This window comes from Mustela nigripes, chromosome 1, assembly GCF_022355385.1.
Source record: "Mustela nigripes isolate SB6536 chromosome 1, MUSNIG.SB6536, whole genome shotgun sequence".
In the NCBI taxonomy this organism is placed as follows: domain Eukaryota; kingdom Metazoa; phylum Chordata; class Mammalia; order Carnivora; family Mustelidae; genus Mustela; species Mustela nigripes.
In genome coordinates this window covers 107,658,411-107,686,284 of record NC_081557.1, presented here as the reverse complement: position 1 = coordinate 107,686,284, position 27,874 = coordinate 107,658,411, and the positions used below count along the sequence as shown (strand labels likewise).

General features: G+C 56.4%; 1 protein-coding gene across 4 annotated transcripts; it reads right to left on the bottom strand.

Moving 5' to 3' along the window:
* Nucleotides 1-288: 288 nt before the first annotated feature.
* Nucleotides 289-27,621, bottom strand: DMTN (dematin actin binding protein). Of its 4 annotated transcripts, XM_059371340.1 has the most exons (16): nt 27,512-27,621; nt 11,487-11,692; nt 11,154-11,228; nt 10,604-10,759; nt 9,642-9,686; nt 9,211-9,310; nt 8,796-8,852; nt 8,432-8,584; nt 7,654-7,778; nt 6,988-7,093; nt 2,600-2,664; nt 2,413-2,461; nt 2,252-2,259; nt 2,008-2,073; nt 1,648-1,728; nt 289-1,526 (listed from the first exon to the last, which is right to left on the bottom strand). In XM_059371340.1, exons 2-16 carry the CDS (start codon nt 11,502-11,504, stop codon nt 1,413-1,415), a joined length of 1,218 nt encoding a protein of 405 aa, XP_059227323.1. In that variant the 5' UTR covers nt 11,505-11,692; nt 27,512-27,621; the 3' UTR covers nt 289-1,412. The 4 variants fall into 4 exon arrangements, with proteins under 4 accessions (XP_059227323.1, XP_059227314.1, XP_059227309.1 ...); XM_059371331.1 differs by lacking the exons at nt 289-1,526; nt 1,648-1,728; nt 2,008-2,073; nt 2,252-2,259; nt 27,512-27,621 and adding an exon at nt 23,031-23,150 and having other exon boundaries at nt 2,348-2,461; XM_059371326.1 differs by lacking the exons at nt 289-1,526; nt 1,648-1,728; nt 2,008-2,073; nt 2,252-2,259; nt 27,512-27,621 and adding an exon at nt 21,820-21,926 and having other exon boundaries at nt 2,348-2,461.
* Nucleotides 27,622-27,874: the final 253 nt, after the last annotated feature.

The window sequence follows — 27,874 nt, the reverse complement described above, 5'->3', positions numbered from 1 at the left end:
CGCTCGGGGCCTCAGCACAGGACAAGCTGGCTTTGCCCCTAACTTTCTGCCCTTCCTCTGCATCTCTGTGTTCACCCAGCCCCTGAAGAGGAGACAGCAGCTGGGACCCTGCAAGGCTAGCCCTGCTTCTGGGGCCCGGGGTTGAGGGAAGGGCAGCGGGTCTCTGCTGTTTCCCCCTCTTCCAACCCTTGGTGCTTCCCATCTGAACCCTCACTCCCAAGACTTCCCTCAGCCTGACGTCACCTCTCCCTCCTACCCAGATCTGGTGGCTCAGAAAGAACAAACAGATTTGGGGACCCAGTGCAACCTTTTAATTCCAAGCAGAGTCCCCCTCCCACAGCATTGTCACACACACACACACACACACAGTGGAAAGGGATGCCAGGGTCTGGGCAGGAACAAAACCCAGACCCAGGCAAAAATATATATATAATTATATACACATATGTATCTGTAGAGAAGAGAAGCTGGGAGTGTGATTTAGGTAGGGCAGAGAGTTAGGAGAGAAAGCAGCTGGGGGGTGCCCCAATAAATTACATTCTTTAGACAGCGTGGTGGGGGTGCATGGGAGTGGGCAGGACCTGGTGGCCAGGACACTCAGCCTGGCCTCATGATCCATCCAAGAGAGCCTGAAGGCCTGGGTTCTGACCGGGATTGGGTGCTGGAAGTCTAGCTGACTTTGCCTGGAGGCTGACGGTGGGCCGGGGTTCTGCCGAATCCCCACTCTAAGCCAAGGCTTCTGGGGAAGCCACAGGGCTGGAGCAAGAGGCTTTGAAGCTTAGGGGTCATGAGGAGACAACAGGGTGAGCTGGAGGACAGGGTGACCTCATTGCTAGAGGCTGAGCTCAAGTCGCTCCTGCTAAGAGTCGGAGAAGCCAGAGGCCCAGGTGCAGGGGAGGCTGTCCAAGGGGAGGTGAGGAGGCGGGCCTGGGTGCCCACGAAGTCCCGCGGCTCTCCCTGCCTGCCCAGCTGCTTCTCACCATCACCCTCCTCCCAGCAGGCCCAAGGGTTCTACCCACCCACTGGTCAAGATGGCCAATACACCTGCCCACTAGGTGCTGCCTTCCCTTCTCCTTACTCTCTTGGGGGGACTCTCCTGTGGAGGTGGGGTGGGAGAGGGTGCAAACATTATCTCTGTGTGTGCTGGGCTCCAGACGGGGTTTGCCCTGTGCCTCGAGGGCCAGGGGGGAGGGAAAGGGGCTCCTGGCTCCTTGTGAGGAAGCAAGTTCAAGTCCCACAACCCGGGCCCTGCAGAGGTCTTGGCTCCCCCTCAGCTGGGGGTGGAGCCAACCCTACCTCCATCCTCCCTGCAACCTGCTCCCTTAAGAGATGATGCCTTGGGGTCTAGCGGCCCCAGCTCCAGAGCCCCGAAGCAGCAGGGGAGAGCATCAGTCACGGAGTGGGAAGGGTGATCAGAAGAGAGAAGCCTTTTTCTTGAGTTCATTCCGCTTCCACAGGGCCAGCTTGCTAAACTCTTCAGGAGACATGGAGAATACCCTTGAGAAGTCCTCAGCTGACAGATGTCTCTGGAAAGGGGACACCCCGAGGCAGCTTAGGGACAGGGGCTTGGGGCAGGCGGGGCCAGGGGACTAAGGGAACACTCAGACAGAGAGGGCCCTGGGTCTCCCACCCATTTCCTCTGCATACCTCAAGCCTCATCCGGTCCACACCTGGAGGCAACTTGGTTCTCCCCTTATTGGTCACCACAAGCATTTCGTAGGGATAGATCTGGGGGAGAGGGGAGGGAGGGGGCAGCCTTAGGCCCACAGAGCCTCCTGTCAGCGTAACCCCCCTCAATTCCCTGGGCTACCTATCAGCCTGTAAGGGCCACTGGGGCCCACGCCATTTTTGCCAACCATCTCCCCCAACTTCCCTGCTGCCCTCCCATCACTGACCCCTTAGTGCATTCGCTTCCCTGGCTTCTCCCCACCAGCTGGCTGGCCCGCCCCCCACTGCAGACGGTTCTGTCCCCTGCCCACCACCCCTGGCTCTGCCCCTGCCCCTCACCTTCTGCTCCAGCACACAGGGCAGGGAGTTCCCCCGGTCCATCCTCCCCCTCTGGCCCTCTCCGTTCTGGGGAGACCAAAGCCGCAGTGAGCCAGAGTGGGGCAGGGAGACCTCCCCAGCCTTACCCGGGGGCTTCTCGTGTCTTTACCATGCAGCTCTGTGGCCCCGCACCTCCCCCCCAACACTCCCTTCATCCGTCTGTGGCTTCTGCTGCTCTGCGTGCTCCCCTCCAGAAGGAGCTCACCTGCAGGCCTGCAGGAGAGAAGAGTCACTGTCCAGAGGCAGCTCTGAGGTCAGCAGGCCTCCAAACCTGCCAGCGCCGCCTCCCCAACCTCCAGCCACAGCCCTGCCCACATCACAGCCGCAGGCTGCCCTGGGGCCTGTTGGGGCCTCCCTGCCTCTCACCTGGGCTTCCAGTCTCACTCCCAGAGGGGCTGAAGTCTGTGGACTGTAGCTAGAAAGGACATGAAGGGGTCAGAAGGAAGCTGGGGAACTCCGCACTGCCCCCCAGGATGCCCCAGCAGCTCAGTCCCTCTGAGGCACTCAAAGGCACACTTCCCTTGCAGTCTGTGGTCTTCCTCTGTGATCTTACCCGGCTCAGCGTGGTCCTGCCATAGGCGGGGAGAGAAGATGACTTCGATGTTCCTGCATGCAAGGCTGGGAGAGAGGAAGAGGGCCTGTTCAGTGCCTTTGTTCTGACCATCATTCTTGAGAGGGCTGCCTCCCTGGCCTCCCCTGCCAGAAGCAAGGTGGTGAAGCATGGGCCTGGGGGGGCCCGGGGGGGGGGCTGTTGGCTTCTGGCTAATGCCCATTACCTTCCACAAGTGCCCTGTGCTCGCGGCTCTGAACTGTCTCACTAAGTACACATCTGGGGACGCCTGAATGAATCTGTTGGTTGAGCATCTGACTTTGGCTCAGGTCATGATCCCAGGGTCCTGAGATTGAGACCCGCATAGGGCTTTCTGTTCGGCGGGGAATCTGCTTCTCCCTCTCCCTCTGTCCTCCCCCCCTGCTTGTGCTCTCTCTCTAATAAATAAAATCTTTAAAACCAAATACACACACACACACACACACATATCTGGGTGTAATGCCCAAGTGTTAGAATTGATAGGTCAATGATGGCCAGAGGATCACCATCCTAAAATGAAACTCAGGGCTGCAAAAATATATCTGAAATTTAGTCAAAATAATTAGAACCATTAAAATCTTATCATTAGCAATACTAGTGATCAAATTTCAGACATTTGATACTACAATACAGAAATGATCATCCCCCCCACCACCGCGCCCGCACCATGAGTTGCTAGACTGTACCAGCAGCCACTGTGCAGCACATCTGTGGGGTGCCTGGTTGGCTCCGTCTGCACAGCACAGGACTCTTGATCTCAGGGCAGAGAGTTCAAACCCCATGGCGGGTGTAAAACTGACTTAAAATTATATATATATAATATATATTATATATGTAGACTTCCCATTTACAAGATCAGATGTCACTTTCAACTCACACATTTCAATGGTAGAGCTTAGCTTTCTTGCACAGCAGACTGTAACTCAAGAAAACTGGTTTTTAGTTAATAGGTTTTCCTAAAAAAGAACTTTGTAATTAATATTCTTAGTTTGGCCAGATCTCAAGACTTTCATGTCCAAATGCTAGAAACCATTGGCATTTTACGGCAATCATTCTGAAAAAGGTTTTTAAGGTGTACTTACTTATTTAAGTAAGTAATTTCTATAGCCAATGAAAGGCTCGAACTCATGACCCCAAGATCACACACTCCTCCAACTAAGCCAGCCAGGCACCCTGACAAACGTTTTTGTTTGAAGGTTTAGCCTTGATAGATTCAAAACTGTAAGAAATTGTCTTCTTAAAACATTCTTTTAAAAGCTTGTTTGGAAGTTTTGTGAGAACAAAATGTGTTTTGAGGAACTTTTCTTTTCTTAATACTTTTTTTTAATACTTCTTACTTTTGTACAGGAAATTATCTGTTTCTACAAAGATCAGTCATTATTGAAGTATCTCACTTTTTTAAAAAAGATTTTTTATTTATTTATTTGACAGAGAGAGAGATCACAAGTAGGCAGAGAGGCAGGCAGAGAGAGGGGGAAGCAGGCTCCCTGCTGAGCAGAGAGCCTGAGGCAGAACTCGATCCCAGGACCCTGAGGCCATGACCCTGAGGCCATGACCCTGAGCCGAGGGCAGAGCTTAACCCACTGAGCCATCCAGGCGCCCCTGAAGTATTTCACTTTATAAAAAAAGAGATTGTATTTATTAGAGAGAGAGAGAAAGAAAAAGAGAGAGCAGGGGGAGGGGCAGAGAGAGAGAGGAAGTAGACTTCCCGCTGAGCAGAGAGCCTGAAGTGAATCTTGATCCCAGGATGCTGGGATCGTGACCTGAGTTGAAGGCAGATACTTAACGGTCTGAACCACCCAAGCACCCCAGCATTTCCCTTTCCTGAGAATAAGTAAACATTTACATTTCAAGTGACTGACAGAATTTCAACCTACAGAGCACGTAAGATTTTTACTTCAAATTACTTTTATTTATTTTCAAAGATTTTATTTATTTATTTGACAGAGAGAGACAGAGAGAGAGGGAACACAAGCAGGGGGAGTGGGAGGGGGAAAAGCAGGCTTCCCATTGAGCAGGGAGCCGGAAGCAGGGCTGGATCCCAGGACCCCAGGATCATGATCTGAGCCAAAGGCAGAGGCTTAACAGCTGAGCCACACATGTCTCCTTCAAATTACTTTTAGAAAGCTTATTTATGTTTGAAAGTGACCATTTCAATATTACTACGAAGTCAGAATGACATACCTGTTCATAATTCTGAAATTGTTCAGGGCCCCTGAGGGGCTCAGTGTGTTAAGTGTCCGACGTGATTTCTGCTCAGGTCATATCTCAGAGTCCTGAGATCGAGCCCCACGTTGGGCTCCGGACTCAGCGCAGAGTCTACTTGGGATTTTTTCTCTCTCTGCCCCTCCCCCTGCTTACACACATGTGCTCTCTATCTCTCTCTCTAATAAGTAAATTTAAAAATCTTAAGAAAACAGTCTGAAATTGTTTAGGTGGATTAGCTATGACCGTAACCTGTGCAATCACATGATCATCATCACATACAAGTTCAGGGATGCCAAAGATGATGAGGAAGTAGACGTTTGGCTCTCCACTTTGTCAGGCCAAAATGGAAGTTGAAAGGCTAATTCTGACTGAATAGCAAAATCTGGTGGAACATGAAGATTGAATCCCACCTTCGGGGCATCTTGCCACCTGCCTCTTTCTTCACGCCTTCACTATTCTACATTCTCGAAGAAGGCCCTATTGTAACTCTTCCCACTCATACTGAAGCATCATCCTGGGGACTCAGTGTCCCTGTGGATGACCATGCACATTTGGCCCTTATGGCTCCTTGAATCCCCCACCCCGGTGGCCTCCCTGCACCCCCCGTTGAGGCAGCCCCTTACATGGCCACCCCCGGGGTCTTGTCCACAACGCCAGCACCTTAACATCTGAAGCCCCGGAATCCCACTTTGCAGCCACTGCAACACACCCTTCCTTGTTTGCAACTTCTCCTTAGCCTTACTCCCAGCACATCCATTCATCAGGGTCATGGGGACCTCCAGGGTCTTGATCTCTACCCATGTCCCCGAGTTTCGCTCCATGGTCAGCAGGCCCCTGGCCCCTCCTCCCTCAGGGCCTGCCTCATGCAACCCTAACCCTGGATCAACCAGCTCCCCTGTCCCTGCAGGCCTCAGCACCCGCTCCTGGACCCAAGTCCCCAGCCCGAAGAGCAAGAGACATTTCAAGAGCAAGAGGCATTTCGAGGCCAGAAGATGGCCTCTTGCATCCTGAATCCTGCTTGGGGGCAGGTGGTGGGGTGAGCTCCAGGGCACAGCTTCAACATCCTCCTTTCCCTCTCTTCTCTGCACAATCCTATTTTCTCTCAAGGTCTTACACAAGCTGAAGACTCACCTCACCCTGCAAGCTTCCGGCTCAGTTAAGGCCCGGCTCCCACCTACATGTGCTTCAAGCCCAGCATGTCCCAAACTGGTCCCTTCGTCCTTCCCCCAAGACCCACACTCCCTCATCACCTCAGTTCCAGGTTTGTCCCCACCCAGCACCCAAGCCAAGACCCCCCACTCGGCTCTCTCTCCACATCCAATCAGCCACTTAGTCTGGCTGACTCCATCTCCTGTATGTTTCTTAAGCCCACAGCCTTTCTCTGGGCCTCGGCATAGCTTTAGCCCTTACCCAGCCCCTTGGAAAATGTGGTGGAGTGTCTCCGAAGATGGCCTGCCTGTTCTCTTCCAGCCTGTGTGCCTTTGAGCCACTGCCTTCATCAGGCAATGGAATGCCTCTCCCCTCGCCCTAGTGGAGGCTGCCCGCTGAGCTGCTCTGACCAACAGGAGTGGAGCTTGGCTCCGAGACTAGGCTTTCATAGGCCTCAGAGTTTCAGGTTGGGTTCTCACATCTCCCTCCCTCTGCTGCAGCCATGCGGCTCTGGGGAAGTTCGGGCTAGACTCCAGTGATGAAGGTATAGTACCCAAAGCCCAGGCTACCGCGTCTCTGGCTGATCCGTCACCCCAAGGCACACTCTGGGTTCTGGAACTGCAGGCTCCTGCAGGCCTGTAAGCGGACCAGGACATTTCCTGTTCCTTGCCTCTGCTCCCACGCTGTCCTCAGTGTCTGAAGAGAATATATCTTTTCACTCTTTATAATCCCATGTCCAGCATATGTTAGACACTCAATAAATGTTTTGTCAATGAAACAAAATTTGTTCATTCTGCTTTAGCTGATACTATCTTTTATCACCTAGTCTTATTCCATGATTGGTATCCTTGCCCTGAGGAGAGCATGATTGCCTTGACATGCCAGTGACAGAACCTTCTGTCTCCTGTACCCCCATATGATAGACAGACTCAGACCCTGTGGTTCTGGCCTCGAGGTCTGGCCACGTGATTTGGGGCCCCAGCTGTGGCACTCACAGGTATGAAAGGGTGTCCTGTCAGGCAGAGAGCGGGTTTTCCTCCGGATAGGCAAGGACTTTTCCATCTCTTCTTTCAAGATCATCTTTCCCAAGTTGGAAGTAACCTGGAGAAAGAGAGAGGAAGACTTCCGTACTCAGTTCTTACCTCCAGCGGAGCCGGATACCTGCATTCCCAAGCCGCTGATTTGTGCCCTGGAGCCTGTGGGGCCTGTCACTCTGGTCTGAAGCGCTGCCACACTGGGTCTGGCCACCCCCGAGAGCAAGGAGTCGGTGCGGCATCCAAGTGGCCTCTGCATCCCAGGTCACTCTCCCAGAGCACCAGCCCCAGCCACTCTTGTGGCCTTTCCATGACTCCCGACACCCTCTCTCCTGCTGTTCTTGCTCCTCTTCCCACGAACTTAGCCTCCTGAAGCCTGGCACTGGGAGGGGGGCACCCTTTTCTTTCCCTTAACCCTAAGTTAACTAGTGTTCCCCCAAAGCAGCGTGAGGTCCTGGTGTCCCTTCAGCAGCAGCAACCCGATGTCCGGGAAGAAGCGGAATTCCTCATGTTCCTACAAGGATTTTCTTCAGGTACAAAACCATTCAGAACAGAACAGCTAGAGATCTGGGACTTTTGTCCCCAAGAAGATATGGGCAGGGTGGCTGGGGTGAAGCGAGATGCTACCTTACTGAGTTCCTCTCGCTGACGCTCCCTGAGAGCTTTCATCTCCTCCCCGGAGTCATCATCTTCCTCCTCTTCCTCTTCCTCTGCCCCTCTCCGAGATGCCTTCCGCTTCCTCCATTCTGTCTCTGGGGAACACGGGCACAAGCAGGCTCATCAATCAGCCATTCACTCACCAAGTATTTATTAGGCGCTGGGCTGCCCCTTCAAGAGAACACTACAGACTACTTTGTAAAAAATAAAAGGAGGGGCGCCTGGATGGCTCAGTCGGTTGGGCATCTGTCTTTGGCTCTGGGGGTCCTAGGATCAAGCCACACATTGGGCACCCTGCTCAGCGGGGAGCCTGCTTCTCCCTCTCCTCCCTGCTGTGCTCTCTCTCACTCTGTCTCTTTCAATAAAGCAATAAAAGCCTTAAAGAAAAATAAAAGTAATGTTCTCTAGCCTTCTGGTAAAGCTGAGTAGGCAACACATAGTCACATGACCTAATTCTCTCATTCCACTTTCTCTTTTCCAGAACAGAGCTCCAATCCTAGAGCCCGGGGTGCAGACATTTGGTCAATGTCTGCTGAGTTGTCCAATAAGTGAATGGAAAGGGAGGGGAAGACCAACAAGCAGGACCATGTACACCAAGAGCTAGAGGAAGGCAGGGAGTAGCGATGGGCCACGAGGGTCATGAAGGACAGAGGGTGGCCGTGGGGAGAAGGTGGGCTCGTGGAGTTTCAACACAGACTATGAGGTGGTGTCCCGGGCCTCCCCTCCCCTCTCCAGCACGGTCTCCTACCCACGACCGCCAGCGACGGGGGGCATGGCCAATAGTCGGTTTCAATCTTGGCCGGCTGGTTGGGGTCGGGCGGTTGGGCTGCAGGGAACTTGGAGGACTCGATGATGAGGTCCTCGATGAGGTGCTTGCTCTGAGGGCTGCCTGCCGTGGACTCTGCGGGTGGAGGCCAGGGTCAGTCCCCACCCCGAGTCAGGCCACTTCAGGCCACCCTAGCCCCCGACTCCTTCACCTGTCCCAGTCATACCGTGGCACCATGTGTGTGAAAACAGGGCACAACAAAAAGCACTGGGCAGAGGTTACGTGCTGTTATGGATGGCTTTTCTCCCACGGCCTCCCAGCCCAGCTCAGGGAGGGGAGCCCTCACCTCTCTGCTTGTAGATGGGTGGCTTCTTGTAGATGTTGGAATCTGGGCGGGTGGTCTCTGTGGACAGGGAGCAAGAGCCGATGAGAAGGATATGCGGATGGTGGGCGAGACTGGCTCATTGAGGAGAAGGGCACAAATGGGATGGGCTCCTGCCCAGAGCCAAGCCAGAACCGGAGTTTCTGGAGCTGTCCCTCAAGGGGCTGTTTTCACACTTTTCTTGTTGGGTGGGAGCAAAGGCACAACAGGGCCCATCATTTTGGGGAGTTCTGCCTGTGGTCCTGGCAAGAGGGGGTCTGGCCATTCTGGAGTGAGCCTATACCCCAGAAAGTGGGGGGACTGAGAATAAGAAGCTTCAGTGCCTGTAGGAAAAAGAGGTCCTCAGGGAAGGGTGCCCCACCCCGCCATAAAAACCTACCCGGATGGTGGAAATGGGGTAGCGGAGTCCGGGGGGTCCCAGTGGTTCTTGGGGCTGAAGCCTGAGAGATGGTTCCAGGGGACCGGCTCTCTGCCCATACCTGCAGAGCAGAAGTGCGGTTGGCTGAAGCTCCCAGGTCCCCCACCCTAACCCTCTCCAGCCCATGGAGACACTGCTTCACCTCACTCCACCATCTCTGTCCCCCCAACCCTAGCAGCCCACAAGCCCCCAACCCCAGGGCAGAGGAAAGGTGTCCAAGGACTCGACCTGCTGGTGGTGTCCGACCCAGGGAGAAAGGGCTAAATGAGGTCCTGGGTCAGACAGACAGATGGCCCCAGAGCTGGTCGGCGACAGGATGAGGTCATCCTTCGGGCCCTGCATATGTGTGGGGGTGGGGAGCTGGGCAAGTGTCAGGTGTGGGGCAGACTCACCTCTGGGGATGGTGGGGGGGATGTGGATTTGGGTGACAGTGAGCGCTGCGGATGGAGAGGAGGCTGGTCAGAGCCACAAGGGTAGGGGTAAATCCTCAGCCCTAGAACCCCGGAGGGACTGCCTCATCCCCCACCCAACTCTGCACCAGTGTCTGGCAAATCTTGGAGCTGCATCTTCTCTCTCAGTCCTTGCCAGTTCCCAGTACTGGCCCTCCAGCCTTCTCCCTCTTAGTGCTCTCCTGGGCAGAGTCCTCTCTTTCTCTGCAGGCACAGAGAAGGCACGGATCTTGCGCAGTGTGCTTGTGGTCCGCGGGCCAGCTGGAGTTGGCTCTGGCCCCATACTCGGAGCCTAGCACTCAGGGTAAGGGCCAAGAACCTTGCGCATCCAGGATGGAGTCTGGGCTCCCTGCCAGGCAGTCAAGTCTCCCCCTCAAGCCTGCCTCTCGGCTCCCCTGCTCAGCGGTGCCACAACCCCTTTCTGGAATAGTTTCCAAAGCAGCTGCCGTGGGTTACCTCTGGCACTTCCATCCCCGGTGTGGAGGGTGGGCGGGGAAGTATCACCTCTATTTTACTGGAGGGGAAACTGAAACCACGCCTTCCCACCGTCACTCAGCTAGGACTTCCAGCCTCCCAGTAAAGCGTTCAGGGGGGCTTCGGGCCAGTTTGGTCTTTCTGTGCACTCCCATGCTTCTCCTCCATGGCCCCTCACCCCCTGCTCTGCGAGGCTGCCATTCAAACGTGGCCTCCCCTGTTCTCCACGTGGAGCTACCCCCCAGCCTCCAGCCGTCTCTGCCGGCTCTCCACAGACACTGGGCAGATCATTGGTTGATTTCTGCCCACAGTTCCCTTTCTTGTTTTGGAGTCTGGCCGCCAGGAAAGGAAGCAGGAGAGGCCTCCTCCCCTGTGTAGCTGGGGGAGCCCTTCCCCCAAGTCCCGTCCAAGAGGAGCCTCCCAGCCCTCACCTCCCGGCTTCTAGGCAGCTCCACGTGCTCCAGGAGAGAATAGGTAAAGTGTGGCTCATAGATCATGAGGTCAGGCCGCTCGATGTCCAGGATGGCCTTATCCTTGGGGATGGCAGCCAAGTCTTTGTAGCCCAGCACCTGATTGTCCATCTTGGCCTGAAGGGAAATGGCAGGAATGAAGCAGACGTGCTGAAAGCCTCACTAGCATTCTGACCTTACAAGCTAGACTTGCCATGTCTCAGGAAGAAAACGGGCAGCATTTGAGATACCAGCTCCTATTAGTTAATAATTCTATTGTTTGAATTTTTAAAGGTCTAGAGAGTCACCTTAAAAAATGATGGTCCTTCACCTAGCACTTTGGGTACAAGGAGGCAAGACCAGACCAGTAGAAGCCGGCTGTGGGGAACCTTCTCTGGATTTCTGGCTTCTCTCTGCCTACCAGTCCCGGCAGAACCGTCGTCTGGGAGGCTCTGGGTGAAGCGGCCCAGCACGTTCCCCACCCCACTCCCTCGTCCCTGCCTGAGGGTGCTGGTGGCCGAGAGATACTCACCACGATGCTGGAGGGAGAGCCAGGAACACTGGAGTCTCGGGAGGAGCTGACGCTCCCAGGGGAGGTCAGTGGTTGCTGGGGAGAGTGAAAGGCGGGCGGGTGGGAGTGAGCGTGCGTGCCAGGGCCGGAGCGGGCAGGGCTCTCCACCGGGCGGAGGGCCGGGCGGAGGCGGGGGGGGGCATCCCTAGGTCTCTGGGGACGCAAGGTGCGGCGCCGCGGGCAGCCACCAGGTGGCACAGTCGACGCCCGACCTGCCTCTCCGCGGGGAAGCCGGCCCCCACCCGCTGCCCAGGCCGCCCACCGCCCGCGGACGTGGGGGCGGCCCCCGCGCACCTTCTGCAGCCGTTCCATGCAGCAGGGAGCTGTCCGGTCGGGTCACTCGCAGAGCCCCGTGCGCGAGGGAAGACGACAGGGCGTCAGGCTCTGCCCGGCTCCTGGGCGCTGCGCGCTCCGGGCCACGAGAGCAGGGAGTGCGTTCCGCCGGGCTGTGGCGTCCTCATCCCTTAGCGACTCTCCAGGCGGCTGACCGAGCGCCGGGCCTGCGAGGGGAGGGAGAGCGTGCCTGTGAGCGCGGTGGCGCCCCGGACCTCTGGGAGCTCGGGAGAGCAGGGCGGAAGGGAGCCGGCGCCCTCCAGGATCGCGGCTTTCCATTCGCTCAGCCCCAGGAGGGCCAGCGCGTGTGGACAGCGAGGCGGGAAAGCGGAGGGGCTGCACTTGTTTTTGAGCCATTGTTCTCTGGCTGGAAAGGAAATGACTGCAGGGGTCAGCCGTTCCCGTGCAGCCTCCGCATTCCTGCTTTGTCACACCTGCCGGGCCCTGCCCTGTCCTGGGGCCGCAGTCGGGTTTCAGGCCCAGTTTCTCACTCCCCTTGGCCTTTGCCAAGGCTTCTCCCTCTGGCTCTGGGCTGGCCCCCGACCTTCTGCCCCACCCCCCAGTCCATTGGCCATTGTGCTCCCCTCTGTCTCATAGCCCAGAGGGTTCTAATGAGCCTATGAGGTGGACAGACTATGAGGACTGGGGCTGCCCTCTGCACTGCTGCTTCAAGGCAAGGCAGCACCCCTGCCTGCACTGCTCTTTCTCTCTCCTAGAGAGTTGGGTCTTGTCTGCTGCAGTAGATTATGAGTTCCCTGGGGCCACAGTCCATGTCTTGGTGTCTCCAGCCTTCATGGGCAATTCCTTTAGCAATCCTCCTTCCCCTCTCCCCCATGTTGATCATGCAATAACCATTCAGTGAATGGCTGTCTGGGTTTCCAGCAATGGGGATAGTGGGACTCTCTGTGACCCTGGGCAAGTTACTTATTCTCTCTGTGCCTCACCCTTCTCATCTGTAAAATGGAAGTACTAGTATCTCTGTCCTGGGGCGACTCTGAGTATTAGATAAGTTATAACAGGCGAAGTGCTTAAAACATTATCAAGTCTAGGGAGAGTATTAGCTATTATTATTTCTTTTTCTTCAAGGACTAATGAACTCTGATGTCTATTCCATAGCCAGTCTTTACCACAGTGGGTAATGGCCATTAGTGTGCTCCCAACCTTAACACCTGTTACTTTGTATCAGGCCATTCTTGGGCTCACCCTCCACCCCCAAAACCACCTGCAGGAGCAGCCCTCACTCCCACTTCCCTGCTTCTGCGCATGCTCTCCCACTACTCTCTGTCCACCTCCTCATCTCCCGGATCCTGGATGCTCTTGCTCTGGGAGGCCTCCCCTGCTATGCTAGACCTTCTCATAGCCCTTCACTGATATTCCAGTGCGACTGAAAAACAAACCCATATAACTTAGCCCTTCATTATATGTTACCTAATGCAGGAACATATTTTTTCACTAACCAGAATGAGGGCGAACTTCTGGAGGGCAAAATAACAAAGCAATTGCCATCCTGTTTAGAATGCTCATGCTAGGTACTTTTTTAAGATTTTATTTTTAAGTAATCTCTACACGCAATGTGGGGCTCAAACCTACAACCCCAAGATCAAGAGTCACATTCTCCACCAACTGAGCCAGCTGGGGGCCCTAATAAGCAGTTTAAAAGGATGATTCATCTCATCCCCTCCGATATCCCTATAATGCAGACCCATTTACAGATAAGAAAACTGAGGCTCAAAGAGGTTAAAAAGTTGTCCACAGTCATGGAGCTGAAAATGACTGTCTTCAGCACTGGCATGGTTCAAAGCGCCTAGCAAGTACTGTGTTGCTAGTACCGTGTCAGGTGCATTGTGGGGAATAGAAGAAAATCTGCCACATTTCTCAAGTTTCTTTTGGAATTCTAGAATCAAGTCTTCTCCAAGACAAGTCCCTGGCTGTCAGAGCCACACTAACTATTTGGTGCCCATGGAAAGACTCCATTCCAGAGCTTTATCCTTCTCCGGCCTTCTTAGCTCTCCCTTTGTAATGCTTTTATAACTAGGTGTCTGAGGATCAGCATAAACACTAATATACATTCAAAGAGCTGTTAGCTCTCTTTCACTTCTCTCTGATCTTTACTATGTTTTTTTTTTTTTTTTAAGATTTTATTTTTTTGAGAGATAAAGAGAGAGAGAGAGAGAGCACGCGCGCGCACACACACACAAACTAGGGGAGCAGTAGCAGAAGAGGGAGAAGCAGACTCCCTGCTGAGCAGGGAGCCTGATGTGGGACTTGATCCCAGGACTGTGGAATCATGACCTAAGCTGAAGGCAGATGCTTAACCAGCTGAGCCACCCAGGTGCCCCTACTATGTTTTTTTTTTTTTTAAAGATTTTATTTGTTTGCCAGAAAGAGAGAGAAAGAGCGCACAAACGGGGAGTGGCAGGTAGAGGGAGAAGCAGGATTCCCCACTGAGCAAGGAGGCCGATGTGGGACTTGATCCCAGGACACAGGGATCATGACCTGAGCCAAAAGCAGACACTTAAATGACTAAGTCACCTAGGCATCCTTGATCTTTACTGCGTTAATAGCCATTGTCAAACTAGCTATCTACATGGCTTAGCTTTACAGCCAAACACTCATTCATCCACGTGTCTATCCACCTATCCATCTCCATCCGTCCATCCATCCATCCATCCATTCACCCACTCACCCATCCATCTACCAGTCAACTAACCACCCACCCAGTCATATCTTGCTTTATCCATCCATTCACCAAATACTTCCTGAGCTCCTACTCTGTAATAACTGTAGGCAACGCTCTGTGATAAGTCTTACGGAGAAAAAAAAAGATGAGGCAAGGGAGCCAAGCTGCCCCTGCAGAAATAAGGCATATATGTAGATAATTCCCACGCAAAGCAGAAAATTACATATGCCAGATAAGATAATAGAAGGAGCTTTGAGAGGTCACAGGGCAAGGGATCACTTCTGCTGGGGTGTCGAGAAGAGAAAATAAAAAAATATATTCTTTACAGGAGGTATTTGAACGCCCAGTTTGAGTTCATGCAAAAAACTAAAGAATGGACTCTTGAAAGAGAAGGCAGCATGAGCAAAAGTAGGAGCATGGGGCCGGGGGTGGGGGGCAGCACTGGGTCTGTCTAGGGAACAGCAAATATGGCTGAACTGTAGAGCTCATGAGGTTGAAATCTGTGTGGAGCAAGAGGTTGAGGGTCAGATTATGGAGGCCTCCAAACCAGACCAGGGGATTTCAATTGCATTTTGTGGGCAACATAAGCCATAGAATGCTTAGAAACTTCTTTCAAACAACTAAGTGATAGATCCAAGCAGTGCTTTGAGATGATGAATGTGGCTGGGAGAGAGGACTGGACAGGAAGGGGCAGCATGGACAGACCAGCCTGGAAGCTACGAGAATAGTTCTGGCAGGGACTTGTGAGGGCCCAGACCCTCGCGTGTGGCCCAAGATGGACTAGAGGCCAATGGGAGAGATCCTAGAGGCAGAATGTGCAAAACAGACTCCATCTGGAGAGGCCCCAGGACAGAGGTGGGTGGCTGGCTCAGAGGCAGAAGAAGGGGAAGCAGTGAGCTCACTTGGTGCCCACTTGAGGTGGAGGTGGGCACCGCTGACGAGCAGGAGGACGCGGAGGCTGAGGGAGGAGCGGGCTGGAAAGAGAAATGTAGGAGCCATCTGACCAGAGGGGGTCTGAACATGAGGTCGCCAAGGGAAAGAAGTTCAAAACCAGCATCCTAGGAAACACCTAGGGGACTAGAAGAAAAATCATCACAGATGGCACAAAAGGGACCAGGAAAAGAAGATGGCTGCTCCCTGGGGGCAGGGAGTGTGTCTAGTGCCTCTGAGCACAGGGAGTTCGGACAGGTGAGCGCGAGGGTGGGAGGGAAGGGCTGAGGAAAAGCCATGAAGCCCAGTCTGTGGCCAGACAGGAGAGACCTGCTGGATGGAGTATGGCTCTCCATGTTGGTGGCCTCTGGGAGCATTTCCAGAGGAAAAGTGAGGCCTCCTTGCAGGGTGGTCCTGGCTAGGACACAGGGGAGGGGAGTGGGGCAGAAGGGCCTGAGGGGGTCAGAGAGTGGCTTCAGAGGAGGTCTGATTGGCTGAAGGTGTTTAAGGAAAGGGGAGACTGGAACTCACTTGCAGGCACTGGGGAGGGAAGAGTGGAGAGGAAGAAGGGTCCCCTGGGTGAGGGATGCGGTCCTGGCCCAAGTGGAGGGCTGGCTTGGGAAGGGAAACTCGGCTTTCCTGGAAGGACAGAAAAGGGAAAGAAAAGAGAAACAACACAGGGCCGTGTAGCCTGGGCCAGGCTCTTATTTTTCCAGGAAAAGGGACAGGGAAGGCCATAGGCAGATCTCACAGGTCGGTGGGACAGAGGCTGCGGAGAGTAGATGAGGTTGGGGGGTAGCTTCAGGCTGAACTACCAGGGAGAAGAGAGTTTTGGTGTGTTCTGGAGCCTCAGACTGAGCCTGGTGGTGGCTGGGGCACCCTCCCCTTGAGGACCAGCCAGCGTGGGGGTGGGAGGGGTGGGGGCGTGGGGGGTGGGGGAGGGCAGGTGGGTACTGTGGGAAGTCGACTGTGCATCAGAGAGGAACCACCAGGAGAAGGGCCCCTCTGAGCGAAGTCACAGCGGAGTACAATCCCACCCTGAAGCCACACTCACAGGTGTGCAAACACTGCCTTCAGGCAGCGCTGCTCAGAAACGGATTCAGGCTTCGAAATAATGATGTCTCTGCTCTGGTCCCCCAACCCTATCCAAAGCAGTCTGCAAGCTGATGCTTGTCCCCTGGGCTGGGTCTGCCCCCTGAACCTCAGGGTCTCCCTGACCCTGGGCCATACTTGAGTGTGAGGCTTGCCTTAAGAAGTGAAGTTCTTACTGATGAAATATTTGGGGTGGAGTGTCCTCTCTCTCTCTCTCAGGAGGGAGAGAGGGAGGAGAGTGAGAAGGAGGAAGGAAGGAGAGAGGGAGGGAAAGGGTTTTCTTGGCTTCTCTCAACTCCCATCTTACAGGCAACTCCACACACACACACACACACACACACACCCCGCCCCCCCTTCCCAAAGCTCCTTCCCTCTCAACACCCCCCTCCCTGTTCCCCAGTCCTGACCCTCTCTTTGTCACACACACACCCTGCCTGTGTCACACAGGCACAAGGCACAGCGCAGGTTCCAGCAGCCTCTGGTGGACAGAGACCAAGAGGGCAGGCTGCAGCAGGAAGGGAGGACAGGTGGAAGGAAAGGGAGAGAAAGGCAGTAGAGGCAGGCAAGCCCATGTGGCAGAGAGGACCTGCCGGTGGCTCACTCCCCTCACAGGCAGGGCTCCTCGCTTCTCCATCTCCACCCGGCACTCCCCCACCCTTCCCCCAGCAGCGGGCCTTCTCCCAGCCCCCCCCCCCCCCCCCCCCCCCCCCCCCCCCCCCCCCGCCCCCACCTGGCATCTGCATGTCCAAGAGGACTAGAACCTCTGGGCTTCAGGCTGGGGGTGATAAGATCCAAGCGCCCTGGCTGCCTGGTTGGGAAGAACCACCGCTGGGGGCCTCCTGTCCTAAGCCCACAGCTCCCGCTGTGCCAGCCACTAGGTGGGGACGTTCAAGCATCCCCTCTATCCTTAGGGCAGGGCAGCGCCCTCCCCACTTAGAGCCCAGGAACCACAGCTGAGAGGAGGACTTGCCAACCGCCACTCAAAGAGAAGTCGGACTGGAATTCCAACCCAGGCCTGTGTCAGGTCAAAGCCAGTGGACACTTCTCAGTGCGTCCCCGGAGATCCCACTTCAGTCTGAACTTGGCCGACATGGTGGAGCCACCCAGATCCCTGCTCCCCAGCCTGGCCTGTGGACAAGGAGCCGAGAGGCTTTGTGCCCCTGGGCAGGGTCAGGCCAGGCTGGACACTGGCGGTGCAGACACTAAGGGAGTTACGAAATGAGGCAAACGAGCTGTCCAAGTGGGCTGAGGTCAGGGTGGGCAGGAACGTTGCCCCTCTCCCTTTTCTCTAGTTTCACTCGCAGTGGGACCGCCTGCCTTGCCTCCTCCCTGGTCCTTCTCCACTTCTTCTTTCCCTTCCCCTTTTCTTCTCTTTCTTCATCTTTCCTCCCTCAGCTCTGTTTCCCTTTCACCCTGTCCTGCTCCTGGCCCTACCCCCACAGTTACTGTGGCAACAGTTCCATGCCAGAAATAAAGGCAGGATCCAGCTAGGTCACCAGTTCCCAAAACAGCCTCCCATCCCAGGGTGGAGCGGGGAAGGGCGGGCAGGGGCAGACCAGCAGCAGCCGGGGAGGCCTGACCGTGTGTGTGCGTGTGCGTGTGCACGTGCATGTGTGTAGGACACACTCATGCTTGCCCCTATAGGGTGTGGGAGAAAAGGGGAAGGCTCCTAGCTTTGAGCTGGGGTTCGTGGACACCCCTGAAGCCTAAGCCCTCTCTCCCCTTTTCTCCATCTCCCCATCCCCCTTTTTAAAGCCCTGCTCTGTCTGCTAGGACGAGGGTTGTGGCTCCTCTAATGGCAACACTACACAGCATCCTCTCACACTCTGATAGAGCCTCAGGCAGGGGCAGGTGGGCCCCCGAGTCTGGGTCCCTGTCCGAGAATCCTCTGCTCAAGGCCCTGACTGGTCTTTGCTCCTGAGGGCAGCAGGCCTGGGCCCAGGCACCCTCTTGCATTCCCCCTACCTCACAAATATGCATCTTGTCACCCAGTTTCTCCTAGATGTCTTTTGGGTTTCTGTAGCCTTTCTCTCTACCTTCCCTCTGAAGAGGCCTCTCTTTCCGAGTTCCCCGCAGCCCCTCAGGCTCAAGTGGTCCTCAGCACATTTATGCTCTGGCCTCTATTTATAGTCTGTCCGGCTGGTGGGTTGTGGTGTCCCTTGCAGAAGCTGGATAGAGAGGGAAGACACAAGAGTCTTGTGTCCCAAATTCAGCTTTCTGAACTCTGAGGGGATCCCTATTCTGGTACACACACACACACGCATGCACATACACGCACACGCACACACACACACACACACACATGCGCACATGCACACACGTGAGCTCCAAAAGAGGAATCCCTACAGACCTGAACCCTGAGGTGAACAGCACGACTTAAGTGTTCAGCATATGGAGAGGCCGGCAGCTTGGAGGCTCACACGTGGACACAGCACTGCACCCCCACACAGGAGCCCACGCTGACACACAGTTGCAGAACCCAGGCGCCCCGCTCGCAAGATCACGCCCCCACTCTGCCAGCAGGGCCCCCCTCCCCACTGTGACACACGGCGCCGCTGACACCCACTCACACCCATCCCCAGAGCCTCCCTGGCCCCCTGCCCACACCCACCCGTGTCACGTGCGGACACCCCCCTCCCTGAGCCAGGCACGTGTACCGGAACATACACAACAGCACCGCCCCCCCCATTCACCAAAGCCCAGCCACTTTCCTTCTCTTACACCTGTCCCTGCTCCCCTGACTCCCAGGCCCCAGCAACACTGTCTCCTGGGAGGGAAACACCTAGCAGCGCATCTGCCCAGCAAGGGGCACGGCCAGCAAGAGGGCGCCTCTGGGTCCTTTGGGGCCTGAGCATCTGCTCAGCCCCCAGCCCCTCCAGTCCCTCCAGCCCCTCCAGCACTCCTGCGGCAGGGGCCAGGAGTGAGCAGTGGCCAGGAGCAAGCCGGTCGGCCTGCCGCCACGCCCTGCCACCCAACCTCAGTCTGCATTTCGCTCTCACGGCAGCCTGACCAGCCAGAGCAAGAAAGGGGCTCCCCAGGTACCTCCCCACAGGGAGCCCACCCATCACCACCAGCATCCAGGTGTCTGTGTGTCTGGCTTGCCTCTCAAGATCTGTGGCTCACTGGGAGGGAGACTGTTCCCCCCCCCACACGCTCCCTGTTATTCAGCAAAGAGAGAACAGCGCCCTGCTCACCCTTGTCCCCTCCATCCCATCACTTGGACTTCTGCACCACACAGCTAGGTGAAGGGAGTACTGGGGTGACAGTACGGTACAGTCCCCTTCCTCAAATCAGGTTTGAGAGCTCAGACCCAGCTAGTCCCAGGGGCTGGCCAGGCGGGACCGGTTCTCCCACTGAACAGGGGCCACGGCTGACCCCTCCCTAAGGGATCCCTGCCACCACCCACAGTTCAAAATACCCACAGAGGGGAAGGGAGGGGTGGGAGACCTTGGCACCTACCTCTTCCCAGACAGTGTGGCCCAGACGCTCTGAGGCCCCAAGGTTGGCCTGGGCAGGCGCAGGCCCAGGTCTCAGGGCTGCCGCTTTTTCTCAAGAGCCAAGGTAATAGGCGTCTTTTCCAGGAACCCAGCCGTGCTTTCCCAGAGCACAAATAACAGGGAAAAAAGCCGGCTTGGGGTAGGTGGGTGGGTGGGTGGGTGGGGGGAGCTGGCACAGGAGGGGACCTACCCTCTGGGCCCCCACCCCCTCGTCCCCACCCAGCTTCTCCGGAGCGGTGCGTGGAGCCTGCGTCTGGCGGGGAGGGCCGCTGGCTCCCCAGGCTGCACCCTCCCCACCTCCGCTGATAGCAGGCCGCTGGAGGGTGTGTGCGTTTGTGTGTGTGTCTGTGTGCATCTGCTCTTCCACCTCGCTCGCTGCAGCTCAGTCCATTTCGAACAAGAGAGGCATTAACCAGGCATCATGACGAAGCAGAATCGGAAGCAGTCGCAGCGAGCTGCTGGCCTTTTCCCCTTTCATATAGCCCCAGCCCTGCAACACTCATGCACGCGCATGCACACACGCACGCGCACACACACACACACACACACAGAGCCCCTCAAGCCTCCTCAGAAACTGCCAGAGTTTGAGTTAGGGTAAGGGCCAAAGGGGGCTCTGCTGATAACCCAGGGGTGACACCTGGTTTCTCCCAGCACCTGCGTCTCCTCCTCAAAACCTAAAAGCAGCCATGGAGGATCTCTGGGGGCCCTGCCTCCCTGGGGTGCTGGAGGGCACAGATGCTCAGGGGCAGAGAGAGGGCAAAGATGCCTGAATCTGTCACCCAAGGAAGGATTCTGGTGTCCCTTCTGGTGAGGCATGAGCGAGAGGATCTGAGAAACCCAGTCCTCAGCCTGGGAGATTGGGCTGGCCCTTCGGTCACCCAGAGCCCCTGGGAACTGTGAGAAGGACCCCATTTTTCGCCAGAGCAGCTGCATCCGGAGGGAATTTTCCTGCCAGGTAATGGCTCAGTCCCAGCACAGGACTACAGGATGTGCCTTCCCTGAGTGGGAAAACCTTCACCACTCCAGGACCCTGCCATTGGCCCTTTGCTTCTCCCTGGGCTCAGAGCAGAGCCTGGTTCATTTGTGATCCCTGGGGACAGGGCAGGGAGCCCAGCTGGCTGACCCTGGCCATGGCCCCAGCCTCCTCTCCACTTCACAGCAGACTTGCCTACCTAGGCAGACCTTGCTGTTGCCCTGGTAACCGCTGCCCACAGCCGGTCAGCTGATGGTATGAGCTGTCCTTGGGGAAATGTAGAATCTGGGGAGGGGGCTCTGGGGTATTTGAATGGAAAATCACAGGGGAAGGGTTTTGAGGGGGACAGGTGAGAGTGTGCCCCAGACCTCTTTCTCAAAGAAAAGGGGACAGGAAGGGACAGGTAGGGACAGGAAGGGAAGGATGTCTGGGGTCATGGAAGACAAACGAATGCATACGGAAGGATGGGCTCCAGCGAGAAAGGAGAAATGAAGAAGGCAGGCAGCTGAATGGCTGAGGAAGGCTAGAAAGAATTTAAACTAAGCTGCTGGGGAGTGGCTGGGGAGGGCCCCGTAGGAAAGAACCAGAAAGCCTGGGAAGAAACATTTAATTAGGGGGAAAAAAGGTCAGGACCTGATGCGAGAGGGGGTGTACCTTTGATGTGGCAGGAGGGGAACCAGGCCTTTATGTATAATCAGCCGGGTCTCAGCCAGCCTCTCCGCTTTCCTGCTTTCAAGCCCACCCTCACTGGCCCGGCCCCGCCCGGCCGGTTGTGCACAACCTCCTGCCCCCCTTCCGGGAGACCAAGCGCCAGGTGCTTTTCCACCACAGCCTGTTAGGACCCCTGATTTTTCCTGACCTGCTCCCACTTGCCCCCTAGCAGACCCCACCCCAGGAGATTTGTCTTCCGGCGCAAGGGTGGCCAGAGGTAGGGGTGGGATGAGCTGTCCCAGGGAAGGACAGCTGTGGACAGGGGCCTGGAATGAGGTGTCTCATGAGGAATGGCTAGGAGTCGCTGGGCAGGGAGGAGGGGAACGTTCTCTGTGAAAGAAGCACATCGGATAGAGTGGGGGAAGCCAGGGGAGAGGGCAGGGAGAGGGGGAGGGGAGGGCTCTCCGGTACCTTCAGGGGCCTGGGGCGTGGGGCAGGAGCACGGCAGCTTCCTCGGTGACATACACCTCCATCCCTCCGCGTATCTCCTCTCCGCCTCCCGTTGCCAAGACAACCTGCCGGCTCAGCCGCTCTCGTGGCAGCAGGGAGGGGGGAGGAGGCGGCTGTGGCTCCCACTGCCTCTTGGATGGAGGGAGGCGGTCTGAGGGCTGCCTTGGGTGGGGGTGGGGGAGCTGCAGGGCTAGGGCTCCCACTGAGTCTCCCCTAACCCATTCCATGAGGCTCTGGGGTTGGCCCCTGAGGGCGGCCTTAGGACAGCCCTAATTCAGGGCCATATAGCAGGCCGGACTTGCGGACAGAGGCAGCCCTGAGCAGTGTCCCCCATTCCAGAAAGCTTGGTGTGCAGCTGGGGAAGAGTGATAGGAACAGGGAGAGATGACTTCTGTTGAAGGGTCAGAGGGTGGCTTCCAGCAGGAAGGCAAGGCCCTGATGGTGGCTGGGGTGGACATGGGGCTGCGGGCCCAGAATTCTGCCCCCATCTGACCTCAGCTCTCCCTGAGCACCTCCTCCTAGCCCTGAACCCTCTCATTCCCCTTGACCAAGAGGAGAGTCTTCCAATCCTGCAAAGCCCATTCCCGCTGCCGCCCACTCTACAAGAATGCCCTTGCACATGGTGGGAAAGCTACCTTGCGCAGGAAGTCTGCCTCCAGCCAGCCCTGGAACAAGGCGACTGCGGAGTTAGGGCTCCCTCTGTCGGCCTGAGGTGTGCTGGCTGTCAAGGTCATTCCTTAACTGAGAGGGATCCTGGGGGTGGGTGTGTGTGTGTGTGTGTGTGTGTGTGTGTGTGTGTCTCTCTCTCTCTCTCTCTCTCTCTCTCTCCACCCGCCCATGGGGAGGGCACAGCCAGGACAGGAGACCCTTCTATCACCCCCCATGCGCCCCCTCTACCCTCTACCCTCTACGTCCCCTCTGGTCTTGGCCGACAGTGAGACTTGCTCGGCCCACCAGTCCCTTCCTCCTGAGAAGGCTCCAGACTCCTCAGGGCAGGCGAACCACCCTGCCCAGTCGCTTACCTGCCTCCCCTTCAGGCTGGGATGAGAAGGGAGGCAAAGTCTTTTCCCAGAAGCAGGCAACACTGGACACCAGTGCCTGTTGTCCAGGACCCAGGGTAGGCTTCCTGGGCACCGCTTGGCCATACCCAGCAGCTGAGGGGACCAGCATACCTTTAAGCTCAGGAATGCCTGGAGGCCTTGAGGATGGCCCCTTGTGTCCTTCTCAGGCAGGCAGTCCCAGGGCCCAGACACCTAGTTCTTGGCTCCTTTCTGCAGAGAGAGCACTGGTGCCGGAAGTCCTGACTGGACTCTGGCCCTGCCGCCAGCCCCCTCCGCCAGGCCTGGCAATAGGCTTCCCTCCTCTCTCAGTCTCACTCCATTGCCCCTCGCCCCTCCCCATGCGCCAGCCTGCTAAGGCTGGGAGCACCAGACACTCTCCCCTATGCCTGGGCCATCTAAACATTAACTTCTGGGGAGGCTGACTAAGGGCACCTAGGCACCTAAGGAGAAGGGAAAGCTGACAAAGAATTGGGCCACAGGAATAAAAGGAAGGAGGAGGAACTAGCAGGGACCTTTTCTCAAGAGTTCAGAAGTCACACTCCCCACCTCTGTACACTGGGCCATCTGCCTCAGGGACCCCAGACCCTCAGTTCCCAGCATGCTGCCGCAAGACCAGTCTCCTAACACCTAACCCTAACACCACGACTGCACGGTCATTCTCTTTCTCAAAGCCCACGCTACCACAAAGCCTTTCACAATGTGACCCAATCTTTTCCTGCCACTCCTCCAGGCAAACTTACAATTCTAGCCAAACCCATGGACTGCTCACCTTCCCCTGAACGCACCTCACATCTTCCTGCCTCAAAGCCTTTTTCCTCATGCTGTTTTCCCTGTCAGTATCTTCCCTTGCCTGTCTTTTCTGCTGACTGGAATCCTGCTCATTCTTTTATTTTGTAAGAGGTGGGGGGAGGGGCAGAAGGAGAGAGAAAGAATCTCAAGCAGACTCCCTACTGAGCTTGGAGCCTGATGTGGATCTCTGGACCCTGAGATCATGACTTGAGCCAAAATCAAGAGTTGGACACTTCCCCGACTGAGTCACCCAGGCGCCCCTGAAATCTTGCTCATCCTTAAAGATCATGCAAACCCCAGCCCTGGCCCCATGCACTCTCCCGTCCCTGAACCCACCGTGCCTGACTGGAAGTGGAGACCATCCCACTCAGGTGATCAAGAAAGGCAAGAATCAAAAAAAAAAAAAAAAAAGAAAGAAAGAAAGAAAGAAAGAAAGAAAGGCAAGAATCTAGACAGTAACCCTCACTAGCTTCGACCACAGATGAGTTCATCTCTCTGAGTCTGCGCTGGCTCACACATGATATGGAAACAATGTCACCCCTTGAGGAAGGGGCTATATGGGGGAATGCCTCACATGCTGCCTGGAGCATCTCCAGAGTTCCGTGTGTATCAGTGTCCTTATTTCTAATAGCTCCTGTCTCCTTTCCCCCTCTTTTGGGATGTACCAAATGCCACTTTGCTATTTTTTTAGGTTTGAGAGAGAGATTTCCAGAAGTCCTTAAATTTCAAGTGTCTTAAGATCTTGACAGGGGATGAAACAATATCTTGTCCACCCTTTTTGTTTGCTGAAGGGCTAGTGCAGTGTTTGTACATTGTAGGGAGTAAATAAGTATTTGGATTAACTGCTTAGGACCTGTCCCCGCCCAAGTCCCGCTAAGGATGGAGGGTGGAGGCAGGATTCTGGTTCTCCTTCTGCCTCCATCTTCAGGGACTGCAAGGTACTGGGCCAAGGGCTTCTTTCTCAACCTTCAGTTGGTTTAATTCCCTCGATAAATACTTGTTGTGTAACACACAACCATTCCACAAGCAGGAATAAGGACAGTTCTGGACAAGCTGTGGTATGTGCCATAAGGCCAGGGCAAGTGGGCAGCCAGAGAGCCCCATGGTACCACAGGCGACTGCTAGCCCAAGAGAGGAGGCAGGTGTACGGAGCACAACAGACAGCAGTGGTCTCGGCATGCAAGCATTCTGGAGAAAGGCGTGCTGGACAGCAACCTCACGTTCAAAGATGGGCAGGGGTGCTGGCCGAATGGCAAGGGCTGCTGTTTTGCCACAGCCCCTGGAGGGGACTCATAGGGACAGGGCTGAGTGGGGTTGTACAGGAGCTAAGGAGTCCACTGGGGATCGCATAATGTGGGCAGAGCTGCGGTTTAGGGTGACGGAGGGTGAGAGAAATGTGTGATGTCCTGGAGGGGGTGGGGGTGTCGGGAGGCAGAGACAAGACTCGGAAAGCTACTGTAGTAACTGAGACAGACCCTAGCGAGGTCTGGCAATGGTGCAGAGTTTTTGAGTGTGGGAGAGAAAGCAGTGGTGCGCAAGGGGATGATGGCTGACGTGCTGCATTGCTAGGAGAGACTCAGCAGGAAGAACAAGGCGAGAAGAGAAAGGCAGAAATCTTAGGCAATGTTTCTGTGAAGTGGAGCCAGGGAAGTGAAGGGTCCCAGTGACAGAGAATGAAAAGGTAGGAAAGAGCTTCAAAAAGGGACAGTCCTTCATGGGATCCAGGGCTGAGGCAGAGGACACCTAGGTCTGAGGCCGGGGAGCTCACTGGCCACTGAAGTATGAGGGATGGGGCTCAGTATAGTGACTTTAATACAAGCCAGCTTGCAGGGACTAGAAAATGAGTGGATTACCCCCCCTGCCTCATCTGGCTGTTGGGAGGACAGGACAGAGGAGGGGAGATCTGTATGCGGGCTGTTCTTAGCTGGAGGTTTTGGTAATCCTGACCAGCACAGGATCTGAGGCACCTGCTGCCGCCTCCCTCTACTTGTTCACATCCTCCCAGAGATGGATGCACTCATCTTGCCCTAAGTCTTCCCCCACGGTGTCCACCCCCATTTGCACACTTGCTTAGAAACTTCTGGCACACAGAAGCAGCTGGGATTGCTGCAGGCAGCTATGGGGTGGTCCAAGGTCTCCCTCCCCTACCCATGTTAAATCCCTCAAGACCCCATGATCCGAGATCCATTGCTTTGGCCTCTTTCTTTCAGCATCTTTGAAATCAGCCCCAGTTGGGGGGGGGGCGGGGGGGGGCCGGGGGGAGGGGATGAGCAGAACAGACTTCGCCAGAGTATGAAGAGGCCCTCTGGGTATGGAGCCTGGACTTGGCAGAGGCACGAAAAGGTGTGGTGAGAGGGTTCAGAGAGCCAAGCCTGAGACCCAAGGCCACCAGCAGGCGTCAGACGTGCCAGGCTCGGGGCTCAGGGCAGGGCAAGGGGAGTCACTCTGAGATGGCACAGGCCTCAGAGGCCGTCTTCCTCCCTCACCCTGCCCACTCTCAGTCCCTCCTCACCAGGTTTCACCTCAGAAAGCAAGAAAGGAAACAGTGAGGGCTTTCTGGAGCCGGCCCCCAGAGGCCTGTCTGTGCTGGGGAGGTCAGAGAGAGGGAGGGAGGGGCAGGAGAAAGGCGGAGAAGAAAGCAAAGCAAGACAAAGGGCTCGGGTCCACCTTTGAAGCTGTCTCTAACCCAGCCAGGGCGGGTGGGGTGGGTCTGAGAAGCCGGCTGGGGGGAGGCAGTCTAGAGTTATAAAGAATGTCTTAAATTCCTGTGGAAATCAGCAGGATTGTAAGAGCCCCCCTCGCCAACACACCTCCTTCCCAGCCTCCTACCCCTGCCCCCCAAGTCCAGACCTCCACACCTGGGGGCCCCAACCCTTTGTCCTCAGGTAATTGCTGGGTGTTGCCCCTGTGTTTAAAATCCCATTGAATTCACCCGTTATCAGCTGTGGCTCCGGACCACCCTCTCTACCCCCCAACCCCCAGAAAACCACCCCCAACACATCTCCTGCAGTCTTCACCAGGATTAAGGCTCTTTGTGATGTGTGTGTGGGGGAGAGCAACCTGATGCAAAGCACTTATGACAAGCTGGGGGAGAATGTCTGTCCCAGGGCCTGGGGGACCTCCCTCTTGGCGGCTGACTTCAACCTGCTCAGAGCTGGGGGTGTCAGACCGCTCCAGTCCTCACCAAAGGAGAGGCGAGGGACCCCCAACCCCCACCGACTCCGACTGTTTCACCCACCTCCCATTTTGACCGAACCAGGCTCCTCCCCAACTTCCAGATCGGTCCTTATAGGCCATTCTTGGGAAAAGTCAGGGAGAAGGGAGGTCTATTCATCCTTTTCCCCTCTCTCTCCACAACACTTCCCTCTAATAGCTTTGCAGAAAGAAGGGGAAACTGAGGCTGGGGGTCCAACGACAGAAGAGCGGGCTGGGGCGGGGAGCCTGCTAGCGAAGGTCTTTCCCCTGTACAAGATTAAGCGCAGAGGAGGAAAGAGGCAGCCTTTATGGCCTCTTAGTTCTACTCCCCAAAAACACACCTGGAGGCGTCTGGGAAAGCCCACCCGAGAAGCCGGAGCGGGGGAGGGGGCGCCGGGCCCCTAACCCGCCCGTCGCGGCCCCCCTCCCCACAGGGAAGCGCGGCCCAGCCCGCCGCCTCTAATTGCGACTTCCCCTCAGGTGTGGCCCCCGCCCCCGCCCCCCGCGGGGACCCGGGGAACAAGAGGACGCATTCTCGCCCTCACTCCCCCTTCCGCTCGGCCGAGCCCTCCTCCCCCATCCCCCGCCTCCCCTCCCCCCCTCCTCACCGGAAAACAGCAATCCGGCTACCGGCGAGGAGGCTGCGGCGTCCTCCGGCCGCCCTGGCGGGCGCTCGGGCCTCTTGCCCCGGCCCCGGCCCCGGCGGCTCGCCCGCCGAAGGGCTTGGGTTTGCTTCGCCCCAACAGGTAGCACGGGACGCGCCGTGCCAGCCAGGAAACCGGAGCCCGCGCGGAGGGAGGGGCGCGCCCGTGGGTCCCGGGCCCTGGGCCCGCCCCGGGGCCGCCAGCCTCGCGCCGGGCGGAGGTGCGGGGCCTTCTCGGTGCCACCCACGCCCCGCTTCCCCTGCGGGCGGCGCTGCCCTTCGCGCCCCGCCCCTCCACCTGCCCCTCCACCTGCCGGGTCGCGCCCGG

What these genes read in the sequence shown, in the direction of transcription:
- DMTN (XM_059371340.1), bottom strand. An exon ending in CCTGTGTGCTGGAGCAGAAG is followed by an intron (nt 1,729 to 2,007) that starts GTGAGGGGCAGG and finishes CCTCTCCCCCAG; the next exon opens with ATCTATCCCTACGAAATGCT. An exon ending in TGGACCGGATGAGGCTTGAG is followed by an intron (nt 1,527 to 1,647) that starts GTATGCAGAGGA and finishes TCCCCTTTCCAG; the next exon opens with AGACATCTGTCAGCTGAGGA.